The following is an 11,515-nucleotide window of genomic DNA, read 5'->3' as shown; positions in this document are numbered from 1 at the left end:
TGCACATGTGCAAAGGCTGGTTGCTCTCTGAGGAAAGGGTAGCTGGGGTACCTGGGTGAGCCAGTGTCTGTGTCACCTGGCAAGGATGTCACTGGGTTCCCACAATGCTGGTATGTGTGTATATAATGTCTCTGTGTGTTTGTGTGCACATCTTCACATGTATGTGGACTTCCTATGTGTCTGAGGGTGTCTCCAGGACACCCTCCAGGAGGGTGTGCATCTCAGCCTGGAGTCTCCTGCTGGTATGTGTTGTGTTTGGTAGAGTGTGGCATGAAGGGTCTGTTTACATGGGTCTGTCTACTGTTTCCCACATGGATCCCTAGTGACTGTGCCTGGAGGCTGGCCTCTGGCAGCATATAGCATAAATGAGTCATCAAATGTATACATCAGCCAGGCATGAATAGCTGCCGGTCTCTGAGCTTGAGCTCTGAATAAGTGTACATGTGTTGATGTGTGTCCAGCCCCTCGCAAAGCACACTGAGTTTTGTGGTCATCCCCACCCCAGCAGCTGCTGCTCACACTTTCCACCTCATTTTCTCTCGGCTGGAGCTGCTCCCCCAGCCAGAAGCTGTGGCTCAGGGCAGGGACCAGGGGACTCTTCTGACGTGATGACAGACTGGGTCCCTCCTATATCTCCTGGGAGTTTTGCAGAACTGCCCGAGGCCTACCACTCAGAAGACTCTGGGATGATGTCAGAGGGTGGGAGGAGAGAGGAAAGGACCATGGCTGGGTCAGTGCATTTACTGAGCAATGGACATGCATGCAACCTCGAATCAAGAGGTCCATGACACACCAAACCCCCATTTTACAGAAGTGATCCCCCTTGAGACACACCCCCACCTGCAGGCTTGGATATCAGCCTTTGGGGGTTTTGTTTTTGAGACACAGTCTTAGCCTAAGCTGGCTTTGAACTGAGAATGGCCTTTAACTTCTCACCCTTCTGCCTCTGCCTCCCCTATGCCAGGATTACAGGCATGTGCCAGCATGTCTGGTTTATGCCAGTCTAGGGATGGAACCCAGGTCTTTGTGCATGCTAGGCAAACACTCCCCCGATTGAGCTCACTCACCATTTGCTCCCTACAAATCTTAGCCTGGCACCTGGCTCACAGGATTCCTCTCACCAACCTCCACCCATGGCCAGACATGTCAATTGTAACTAAAAGCTCAAATGTGCTGGCCACATGGCCGAAGGAACAGGACTGAGACAGAACAGCAGGGTTGGAATGCTGGCTATAAGATAGAATCCTAGAGCCTCCACTTGCTCATCTGTATAATGGCAATCACCACCCAGTGAGGGGTTTTCTCTGGGCCCTTGTGAGTGGCATCTATCACTCACAGCTGGAACCCAAGTATGGTGCCTTGGCTCCCCACTACCTACCTATGCAGTGGGAAATGTGATCATGCCTTCCTGTCCCCTCAGGAGCAGCACCCAATGTATTAACACTGAAAGGCTAAGGAAACCCACCCTCCTGGCTCCTCCCAGTTCCTCCAAGGATGAACACACAGACATCCTGTCTGCTCATTGGCTCAGAATCCTAACAATTCTGCACGAGACAAGAGAACTTCACTCACGAGATGTTTTCCTGGCTGTTCACATCTCCCTGATTGCTGAAAACAATCGTTGGAGACAGTCCAGGCACACCCCACCATCTCCACTAGACAGATAAAAACACACAGGCAGCTCAGAGCCCAGCCACTTGCCTATGACCACAGAGTAAATGGTAGAATCAGGTCTCAGAGCCAGCTCTTTGAGCTCCAGTACTGAGATACCACATGGCACATGGGTAACAGTTAGTGGTCACAGGGACCTTAGGCCACTGGGGCTTTGAAAGTCAAACACAGTTAACCTGGCTAAAGCCGTATTTCTGGGTCTTGAAAACCCCAGCGGATAACCTTTAGGCACCTTGACCAGAAGGGACCCCAGGTTCCTTCTGCAGCTCTACTGTAGCCTATCTCCCCAGTGATCACACCAACACTTGGGATCATTTACACAATGCTCCCCCACAAACCCAATGCCTATATCCAGGCCTTTCTCTGAGTAGTTCCAGTGATACCAAGCTCACCACCTTCCCCAAAGAAGCACTTTCTGTCTTATCACTGGCAGAGGCTGTATCTCCCTCACTTGGGCCCCAGAGCAAGGCTTTGAGAGATGGGGATGTGCAGTCACCCAAGGGTCCTTCCTGGCTCACAGGGGTGGGACCCCAACACCTAGCACACACACACACAAACTGGAAGGTGAACCTGAACTGTGCCACCTGGAGTCCAGGGCTTTCCCTTCAACTCACATGGTCAGTCCACAGTGGATACACGGGGATTTGGAGTCATTTTCCTTCTTACCCAGTTTCTGCACCTCAGATGGAAAGCATCCCAGAGAGGAAGGAAACACACAGGAGATTGATGCTCTCTCACTCCTTGCCCTGGCTGCTTGGAGTAGTGTGGGTGCCACCCGAATGCACACAGCAAGAGCCAGCATGGCTCCTCTCCTTACCCAACACTTTCCCAACTTTCTTTAGCCTAGAATGTTCTACTGCAGCCCCTTTCTCTGCTGGCTCCATCATCTCTCAGCGCCTAGCCTCCCTGAGTCCCCAGCCCCACCTCCATGTGCTCTTGGCACAATTAGCCTTCTCCCCCTTGTCACCAGGCACATTGTGTTGTGTTTGCAACTATTGTTTAACTCTGGTCTCTCCAGAGCCTCTCCCTGGTTCACAGTTACACCCCAAATCTGCACTATGCTGTTAAGCTCTAAGCAAACAGTAAGTGATTGAATGGATGGATGGATGGACAGACAGACGGACAGATTCAAGGTCAGGAGGAAAAGTCAGGAGGAAGAGCCCAGCCTGCTCCCACAGAATCCACAAAAGAATGTAACAGATGCACAAGGAAACATGTTTCCTACCCTGAGAGTAGCAAGTGATATGAGTATAGAAATCTACAGTGCCAAGTGTTCTAGCTATGTGCACATTTAATCTTTAAGGACCATCTGTGTAATTGTTTAATTCTTAAGATGAGAAAACTCAGGTCTAAACATGGGAAGTAAAGTGCCCAAGATCACAGGCAAGAAACTAAAGATCCAGTAGTGGCCCAGAGCTTGTGCACAAAGACTCAACTACTGAATGGATGGTAGAAACTGAGGCTCAACCTGACCCCAAACTGGAATGTCCCTAGCTGGGTCCTGGTCTCTAGGAGAACCTGGGCTCAACCTGTAGCCCTCTGGGACTACTTTCCCATCTGCATACTCATGGGTGGTTTCAGATGGAGTTCAGGGCTCTGTCTGACCATTTCCTGGGAGCTCAGGAAGGGGTCTAGGATGAAGGCAGGAAGAAACCAAACCAAGAACTATGAGTTGTCCTCATTTGCTGGAGTGAGGCACTGAGGTACAGGTCTGAAGTAGCTCAAGCTGGGAATGAAGAAGCTGCAAGGGGCGTCCAGGAGGCTGCCTCCATTCTCCCACCTTCACTTATCAGACTTCAGAGGACTCTGCAGACTGACTGAAGCCCCGACTGTCAACACTGAGTGAAGTCCTTGTGAAGACTCACACTCACGTTTAACAGGAAAAGAATGGAACCCTGGCCTGGGGAAGGGTCAGGCTAGGAACAGCAGGTGACCATTTCTCAAACAGACCTGTGTTCTCTAGTGTGTGGTTTACCGAGAACATGCAGACAGAGGATCCAAAGGAAAGAAAGGGCAACATCCCCACAGGCTACAGAAGAAAACACCCTCCTAGATGATAGAACCGAGGCGGTTAAGTGCTGCAGGGCAGACATGTCATTACAATGCTGTGAACTCCAAGGCTGCTGGCCAGGCCACTCCGGGTGTTGTGCCAGGCCATCAAATGACAAGTGCTGACGACACTGCAGCCTCTTCCATCAGTGGCAGTACAGCCCATGGAGATTCCAGCTTCCCAACACCAAGGTCGAGAAGCCAGGGAAGGGTTGTCCCCATAGCTGCCACTGTGTCATGGAACAGGCAGCCAGAGCATGGGCCGCACCTAGGTGCCAAGGCACAGCCAGTTAGTTGTTCTTCCCAGGCAGCACTGCTGGCCCTTGTACAAAGGGAATAACCCTATCAAAGAGGGCAGCTCCCCTCCTCCCACAGGGAGCACCGGCCATGTCTGCCCAAGCCTCTTTCAGAGGGGACAGAAGACAATATCCTGGGATTGAGGAAGTGGCCTCTGAACCAGTTCTCCCACGACATCATCCTCTCAGGCTGCGGGACCGTTAGACTGGGCGGAAGTGGACTCCAGCCAAGGGGATGTTCCCAGATGTCATGCTTTCAAACTGGTCCCGCCCCAAAAGGCAGGCGAGGACAGGCTTGCCGGGGAAGCCCTGGGCGAGGACTTAGGATGCTGTTATACTCCCCTTGCCAGCCGTTAGCCACGGGTTCCCTGGCAGCCAGACACACCAGTGTTGGCCCCAGAAAGTAGAGCAGAGGAAGGCCTGCTGACCTGGGGGCGGGGTCCTGGGCAGCTTAAAGCCGAGGTCAGCATGGCTGACCACCCCCCCCACACGCACCAAGCACCCTCCAAAGCAGTTTTACGGGAGGAGGGTGCACATCGGGGTCCTTTAGTCGGTGTCTTATCCAAGGTCCCCCTCAAGAGAAGAGTAGAAAAGAAGGTGGGGCACTCTCTCCCTGCTTGTTCAGTGTTAAAGTGGCCGGCTGTGACCTCAGGGCCTCGGGGCCTCAGGCCCTGGGTCTCTTCAGCCAGGATTGCAGGTCCTCCTCCCCAAACCCTGCCACTCCCCTTCCCCCTTGGTCCCCACCTTGAGATAGTCGTTCTCCGAGCGCAGTTCTTCCAGCTCCCGCACCAAGCCGCCTGGCCCGCAGTCCAGCATCTCCTCGGTGAGGTCGGAGAAGGCGAGCGAGGCGCTAAGTGGCAGGCGACTGCTGCCCACCGACGATGCGGCCACCGACGGCTCATCTGGGGAGGCGGGCGGCCGCGGAGGCTGCTGCCCCGACGGCGCGGGCTGGGGCGGCTGCCCGGTGCGGGTCCCCGCCGGGCCACCCGCCGCAGACTCGGCGTCGCTGCTCAGCGCCAGCTCCAGGCCCAGCAGGCGCGCCTCCTCCGACGCGCAGTCCGACACCTCGGAACTGCTGTCGGTGAGGCTGGGCGGCGGCGGCGGCGGGCGCGGCCCGGTACCCGGACGAGGGCGGCCCTTGGCTCGGACCCCGGTGCGCACCCCGGCTACCCGCGGCCCCGCGCCCCGGGCGCCGGGCGTCACCGCGCGCCCCTTCTTGTCCGGCCTCGCTGAGGACGCCGCGCCACAAGCTGCAGCGGCGCCCGGGCCTGTGCCGCGGCGGCCCTTGGCCAGAGACCAGCCAGCCACGTCCTTGGGCCGGGCTGGCGACGGCGCGCGGTGGCTCTTCTTCCTTTCCGTGGGGGGCGCGGGTGCAGGCGGGGGGCAGTAGCCCCGCGCTGATGACTCTCCCGCTGGCGCCTCCATCGCGGCCTCCCCGACTCTCAGCGAGCGGCGCGCATGGCCCGGGAGCGGCCGGTCTGGGGGTCCCTGCGGCGGGTCCCGGATGCGCTCCCGCCGCTCAGGCCGCGACTGCGCTCCGGCCTCCTGCGACCGGGGACTGCGTTCGGGCCCTGGCCCGCGCCGCGCGGCCTCTCCGCCACTTGGTGCTCGCAGCGCGCGGCCCGATCTCCTCCAGGCACCGCGACTCCGGCTCCGGCTCCGCCCGGTGCCCGCCCCCTCCGCCTCGCCGCGCCCTCGGAGCGAGCCCGGACCCCTGCTACCGCCTGCTCGGCGATCGCCGCCTCGGACTCCCAGTCCGGCTGAGGCCAGGGCCCCGGCTCCGCCCGGCGCGGCCCGCCCCCCACGCAGCCCCGCCAGTTCCCGCCCGCCGCCTCGGCTCGGGGCGCGCGGCTCGGCGAACAAAAGGCGGACGCGGCGGGAGCAGCGGGGAGGGACGCGGGCGGGGAGCGAGGGAGGAATCCGCGAGGCAACAGCGACCCCCTCGAGGGTCAGGCAGGCCCGGGCAGCCGCGGCCTCGGCTCGCTCCGGCAGCTCCCGGCCACTGGCCGCCCCTCTGCGGGCTGGGGGGTCGCACCCGGCCGTGGAGCCTGGAAGCCTGGCGTCGCCTTGGGGGCCTCGTGGACGGCAGGAGAGGATATTCCCCGGCTGAGGCCCCGCGGACCTCAAAGGGCCGGAGGCAGCATCCATGCACACCCAGCACCGCGCCGCGCGCCCCTTGCGGGTGCTGAGCCTGCGCGAACTCCGCCCCCTTTAGCTGGGCATGACAAACGACCCCAGCCCATAGAACGGTAAACTGAAGCGTGACCGGGCACGCGGTAGGCTCTTGGTCCGCAGAGGAACCAGGATGGAGCCTCATGCCTCCAGAGTGACTGGACTCCTGCCTCGGCTGCCTGTCCGCTGTCATAGTGACCCCGCATGCATAATGGACGCTGCACACCCCGGCCGCTTGCGATTCCAAGCATAGTCCTGTCTCCCCCACCCCAGTTTCAAGGTCTTTGCGATTAAACTGCAGGCTGTGCCTCATGGATGCCAGACCATTGGACGCTTCGGGGAGGGGGGCTCTGGGCCGGATGGAGGATGACATGGCCTGAAGACTGTGGCCCTGAATCCTACTTGATCACCCCTCAAACCAAGCCCCCAGTCCTGGTGGGCGTGGGGTTTTTGTTTGTTTTTTGTTTGTTTTTCCTTCTGGGCTACTCCTGTTAGCCAAGTAGTTTCTCTAGCTCCCTTGTAGACCTTCCTCATCTCTTCTATAGCCCTCACCGTGCCTGAACCACAGTAAGTTCTTTGGCTGGCCCATGGAAGGCACTCATCCTCAGGGTGGCTGCCCAACCACACACACACACACACACACACACACACACACACACACTGTCCTCTGGTCCCGTCCTTCTCTTTCTCCTCCTTCTTTCCCCCTTCTTTTCTTCCTTCTCCTCTTCCCTCTTCCATTTCTCCTACTCCTCCCCTTACTCTTTCGGGCTTTCTCCTACCCTGATTCTACAACACAGCAAGCTGGTACTAGGTCTACTCATTTTTCCCCTAGTCACCCTCCACACTAAAGTACAAGCAGGTCTGCCACAGCACTGGGCAAAGATGCTGGCCATTGATTTGGGAACGTTGGGCTAGAGACCCAGGGTGAGTCATTTTACAGGCTGGCCCGAGCCCAGCCCTGGTCTGGTCTAATGAGCCCATGACAGGTATATAGTCCCTGCTCTCGCAGGCTTGTCAAGGTGATACAAGTTCTTGCACATTTTTGCCCTCTCCCTGCTTCTGCTTCTCCTCCTGTGGAGAATGTGGGCTTTGAGGTGTGAGAGGATGAGCATGTGACCATCAGTTGCTCCAAGCCCACAGCTGTGTCCTTTGGGTAGACACTAATGCAGACCACTGTCTATATTTCATCAGAGAATCTCAGAATTCTCTCCCCTTACTGCCTCCCTCTCAAGATGGGGGTCTCACCATATTGCCCAGGCTGGCCTGGAAGTCATGGGCTTTGGTAATCTGCAGCTTCCCAAAGAGTTGACAGCACAAAGTCTGTCAACCCTTGTCTCAGAAGGATTAAGGAACTTCTCTCTGGTCGAATTTTCCAAAAGGAAGCACATAGATATATATTCCAATTGCTCTTTTATTATTATTATTAGTGTGTGTGTGTGTGTGTGTGTGTGTGTGTGTGTGTGTGTGTGTGTCACACATGCGTGCACATATGCAGGTGCACACAGGCCACAGTCACATGTGAAGGTCAGAGGACAACTTTCAGGACTCGGTGCTTTTCTCACAGTGACACTCACAGTGACACTTCCCGCAGCCACAGAGTCTGCTTCCTGCCCTCAGTCTGAGCAGAAGACCTCTGTGACATGGCCTCTCTCTTTCCTGTGCTCTCTCTATTGCTCTTCATTCATCCTTGGAATCCAAGTGCCATGTGGAAGGGAATTTTAGGTCTCCTGGAGTGGCCATGTGAAGGCAATCCAGCCAACAACTCTGGTCCCCACTGGGCACCAGACCTGCGAGTTGACGAGCGTACAGATGCTCCACTGGGAGTCTTGAGTCACCCATGAGGAGTGGAGCAGAAGTGAATTCTCTCCCCAAAGCTCTGAAGGCACCAGGGTGCCCCACTCCTTTTTTTTTTTTTTTTTTTTTTACACAGCAGTGGGAAACCGGAATGCACAGCCAAGATCATACACCTTAGAAATAGCCTGGCTGGAGCTGTTTGACCATAGGCAGCCCTATTCCAGGCCTACTACTAATTGGCCAGCTTAAGTACCCAGTGGGTGCTGTAAAAGTTGCTGACCAAGGAGGAAGGATTCAATGATGGCTTTAGTGGCAGGTTGTAAGAAACGAAGGGGATGATGACCCCAAAGTTCTTCATTCAAGCTGCTAAATTGACCAACGGGATGGAAACTGAATGGCAGCTAAGTCCCGGAAGGCTTCCAAGAGGAGGCATCTTTTCATAACTAAAGCGAAAGTTGTTTTCATTCTACAAATCATGAAAACAATATGCCATCTGCTGAGAGGTGATAGGGAAACCCACTTGGATAAGGTTATCAGGGAACCCTCTCTGAGGAGGTGTCCTTTATGCCAAGTTAGACAAAGGGCGTAGGAAGAGAATCTGGGGCAGACTGAAGAACAAGGCAAAGTCCCTGGAGGAAGAGAAAGTGTGACAGATGCTTAGGCAGGGGAGGTTAGTGTGTCTGGAGTCCCCTGGGAGATAAAGAAGGAAAAGACAGAATGGAAAGCAGGAACCAGACAGGACATCAGCAAGGGATTATCTCTGATGCAGGGACAAACATTGGAAACTGCAAGCAGGGAGTCACACCATCTAATTTATGTCCGGAAGTAGATCCTCATGCTGACAAAAACAGATGCTGGCCACGCTTAGGGGTTGACAGACAGGACTCTGGGAGCTAAGGGAACTCAGATGTATCTAGAAGCCATAGAGAACGAATGTGTTCTGATTTGAAGAACCATCACTCTTGGCTGAAAGTGGACTCAGAGAAGTGATGTCAACTTCATCTCCCCAATCACCCTGTGGAGAACAAATGACCGCACCGTTTGCTTTAGCAGGAAGGACAGGCCCGGAGGTCTCAAAGGGTAAGAGATCCTCAGTTCATAGGGCACAGTGGGTTTGAAGCATCTGTGGAAATGTCCAATTAGAGTCCCAGAAAAGAAGTAGCATAGACATGTGAAGCCAGGCCAGCAACAAGGTCTGGAGTAGTCAAGAAAATATTCGCCTTGAGGGCTGGAGATGTTGCTCAGTTGGTAGCATTTGGCTTAGTATACACAAGACTCTGGGATTCATCCCCAGCATCACATAAAACCAGACATAGTGGTGCATGCCTTTGTAATCCCAGAACTCAGAAGGTGAAGGCAAGAGGACCAGAAGTTCAAGGTCATCCTGAGCTACATAGTGTGTTTGAAGCCAGCCTGGGCTACTTTGAGACCCTATCTCAATAAAAGAAAAGATTCACTTTGAAACTGGATAAAGTTACTCAGGGAGAGGGTCTGGGGAGTGTAACACAATAAATTAAAAGATCCAGAGACTGATACTGACTGGGGTTCAAGCTTCAGGCCGAAGTTTGAAGGATTAAAGGTGAGTACCACCACCTCCTAGCTTCTGGCTGCAAGGATTAAATAAAGGTGTGTATCGCCACTGCCTGATCTCTATAGCTTGAGGCTCACTTTGCTTCTCTGAATCTTCAGGCAAGCTTTAGTAAATCATAAATAATATATCATCATAAGGGAGAGGAAAACTGGTCCAGAACCAGAAAGTTAAGTATTTCTGGTTCAAGAAAATAGCCAAAAGGATAGAAAGCGGTGACGAAAGAGGAGGGAGTGGTCCCTGCCAAAGCCAAGGGGTAGAGAAGGTTGAGAGGAGGCTGCTGGGGTGGGGCCTCACAGTGCGACCGGTGAGGACAAAGTCATAGGACTCGGCCTGAGTGGAGAGAGGTGGAGGCAGAGTGTGGGGAGAAGTGGGGAGGTCATGGCGGCCAGGGAATGAGCAAGGAAGAGGAGCAAGAGGCGGGAGAGGAGAGGGAGCCAGCTTGACTTTGGAAAACAGCAGGATGGGCCCACGTTCCCTTAGGAGGGCAGAGGGAGAGGTAAGGGAGTTGGGCTAACCAGCAGGAGATATCAGCTGAGGGTGAGGGAGAGGGGGAGCCTTGAGTAGGGTAAAGTCTGGATGCAAAAGTGACCTCAGAAACTGGAAAATGACTTCCCAGTATGCCTGTGGGGGTGTGTCAGACTGGCTCCCCACCCACGTGAGAGCTAGAGAATAGCCAGGTAACCCGTAGACACAGGTGTGTTCCCTTCTGGTCAGACAGGGTTTCTGTGTACTGCTTTGGAGCCTGTCCTGGAACTCGCTCTGTAGACCAGACACAGCTGATCTCAACCCCGTCCCCCCCTTAAAAAAAAAATTAAAGACTAGCCAGGTGGTGGCTGCACATGCCTTTAGTCCCAGCACTGGGGAGGTGGAGATAGGCAGATCTCTGTGAGTTTGAGGCCAGCCAGGTCTACAGAGTGAGTTCCAGGACAGGCTCCAAAGCTACACAGAGAAACACCATCTCAAAAAAGTCCCCCCCCAAAAAAAAACCCAAAAAACTGGGGACATAGCTCAATTACAGGGCGCTTGCCTGGTGTGAGGCCCTGGGTCCGGTTTTCAGCACCATGCATAACAAACGTCATTCCCGGGAATGAAGGTTGTGTTCTGAAAGGGCTGTGCAAGGTCTGGTGGAGGAGAAAGGTGAAGGAGGCTGCAAGGAACCCGATGGTGGCCTCTCTGAGGGGGCTGTAACCTGGCAAGGGGTGTTTCTGTCAGATCACACACTAAACCTTCCAGGCGTGAGGACACAGAACTGGACAGTCAGGCAAACCTCACTGGTTGATCAGAGTGCTTGGTGGGAGTTGTTGAATGTGGGAGGGAAGGGGACTGCCAAGGGCAGTGGGCAGGCCGGGTATGTTGGCGCATGTCTCCAATCCCAGCACTGGGGAGGCAGAGGCAGGAGGATCTCTGGAATTTCAAGGCCAACCTGGTCTACATAGTTCATTCCTGGCCAGCCAGGGCTACCAAGTGAAATCCTGTCTCAAAAAATAAAAATAAAAATAAAAAAAGAATTGGGGTAAAGGGACGAGGAAGCCAGGCCTGTGACCCTGAGCTGTTTACAGCTCAAACACCCATTGCAACAGCCATGTTTGAGGTGACAACAGGGTCCTTCACTTTCCTGTTTTCCCTATAATATAAGTCCTTAGGCGGGCCACACTTCCTGGATGGAATGTTGCCCCAGGTCACCTGGCCTTGAGGCCCAAGTCACCTGATGGCCATCAGGACAGTCTTCTAGCTATGTGAAAATGGACTGAACCACCATGGTTTAGTGAGCTGATCTGCCCAGCAGGCTTTTCGGGGGTTCTTGGTCTGGTGGGTACTCACTTTGAAACCCCTCCCAAGTCTGAGCCCTGTGATTGAAAAATATAGCAATTCTCAGCTGGGCGGTGGTGGCACATGCCTTTAATCCCAGCACTCAGGAGGCAGAGGCAGGCGGATCTCTGTC

At 54.9% G+C, this 11,515-nt stretch overlaps 1 protein-coding gene across 5 annotated transcripts in view; it reads right to left on the bottom strand.

The window, feature by feature from the left end:
• The window catches only part of Soga1 (suppressor of glucose, autophagy associated 1), a 69,078-nt gene extending 63,321 nt beyond the window's left edge, over positions 1–5,757 (bottom strand). For all 5 annotated transcript variants that reach the window (XM_027421282.2, XM_027421283.2, XM_027421284.2 and 2 more), the window contains exon 1: positions 4,761–5,757. In XM_027421282.2, the coding sequence (XP_027277083.1) occupies positions 4,761–5,441 (681 nt within the window). In that variant the 5' untranslated portion in view covers positions 5,442–5,757. The remainder of the gene's footprint in view (positions 1–4,760) is intronic.
• Positions 5,758–11,515: the final 5,758 nt, after the last annotated feature.

This window comes from Cricetulus griseus, chromosome 6 (genome assembly GCF_003668045.3).
Source record: "Cricetulus griseus strain 17A/GY chromosome 6, alternate assembly CriGri-PICRH-1.0, whole genome shotgun sequence".
Lineage (NCBI taxonomy): Eukaryota > Metazoa > Chordata > Mammalia > Rodentia > Cricetidae > Cricetulus > Cricetulus griseus.
This window is presented reverse-complemented; position numbering and strand designations above follow the sequence as displayed.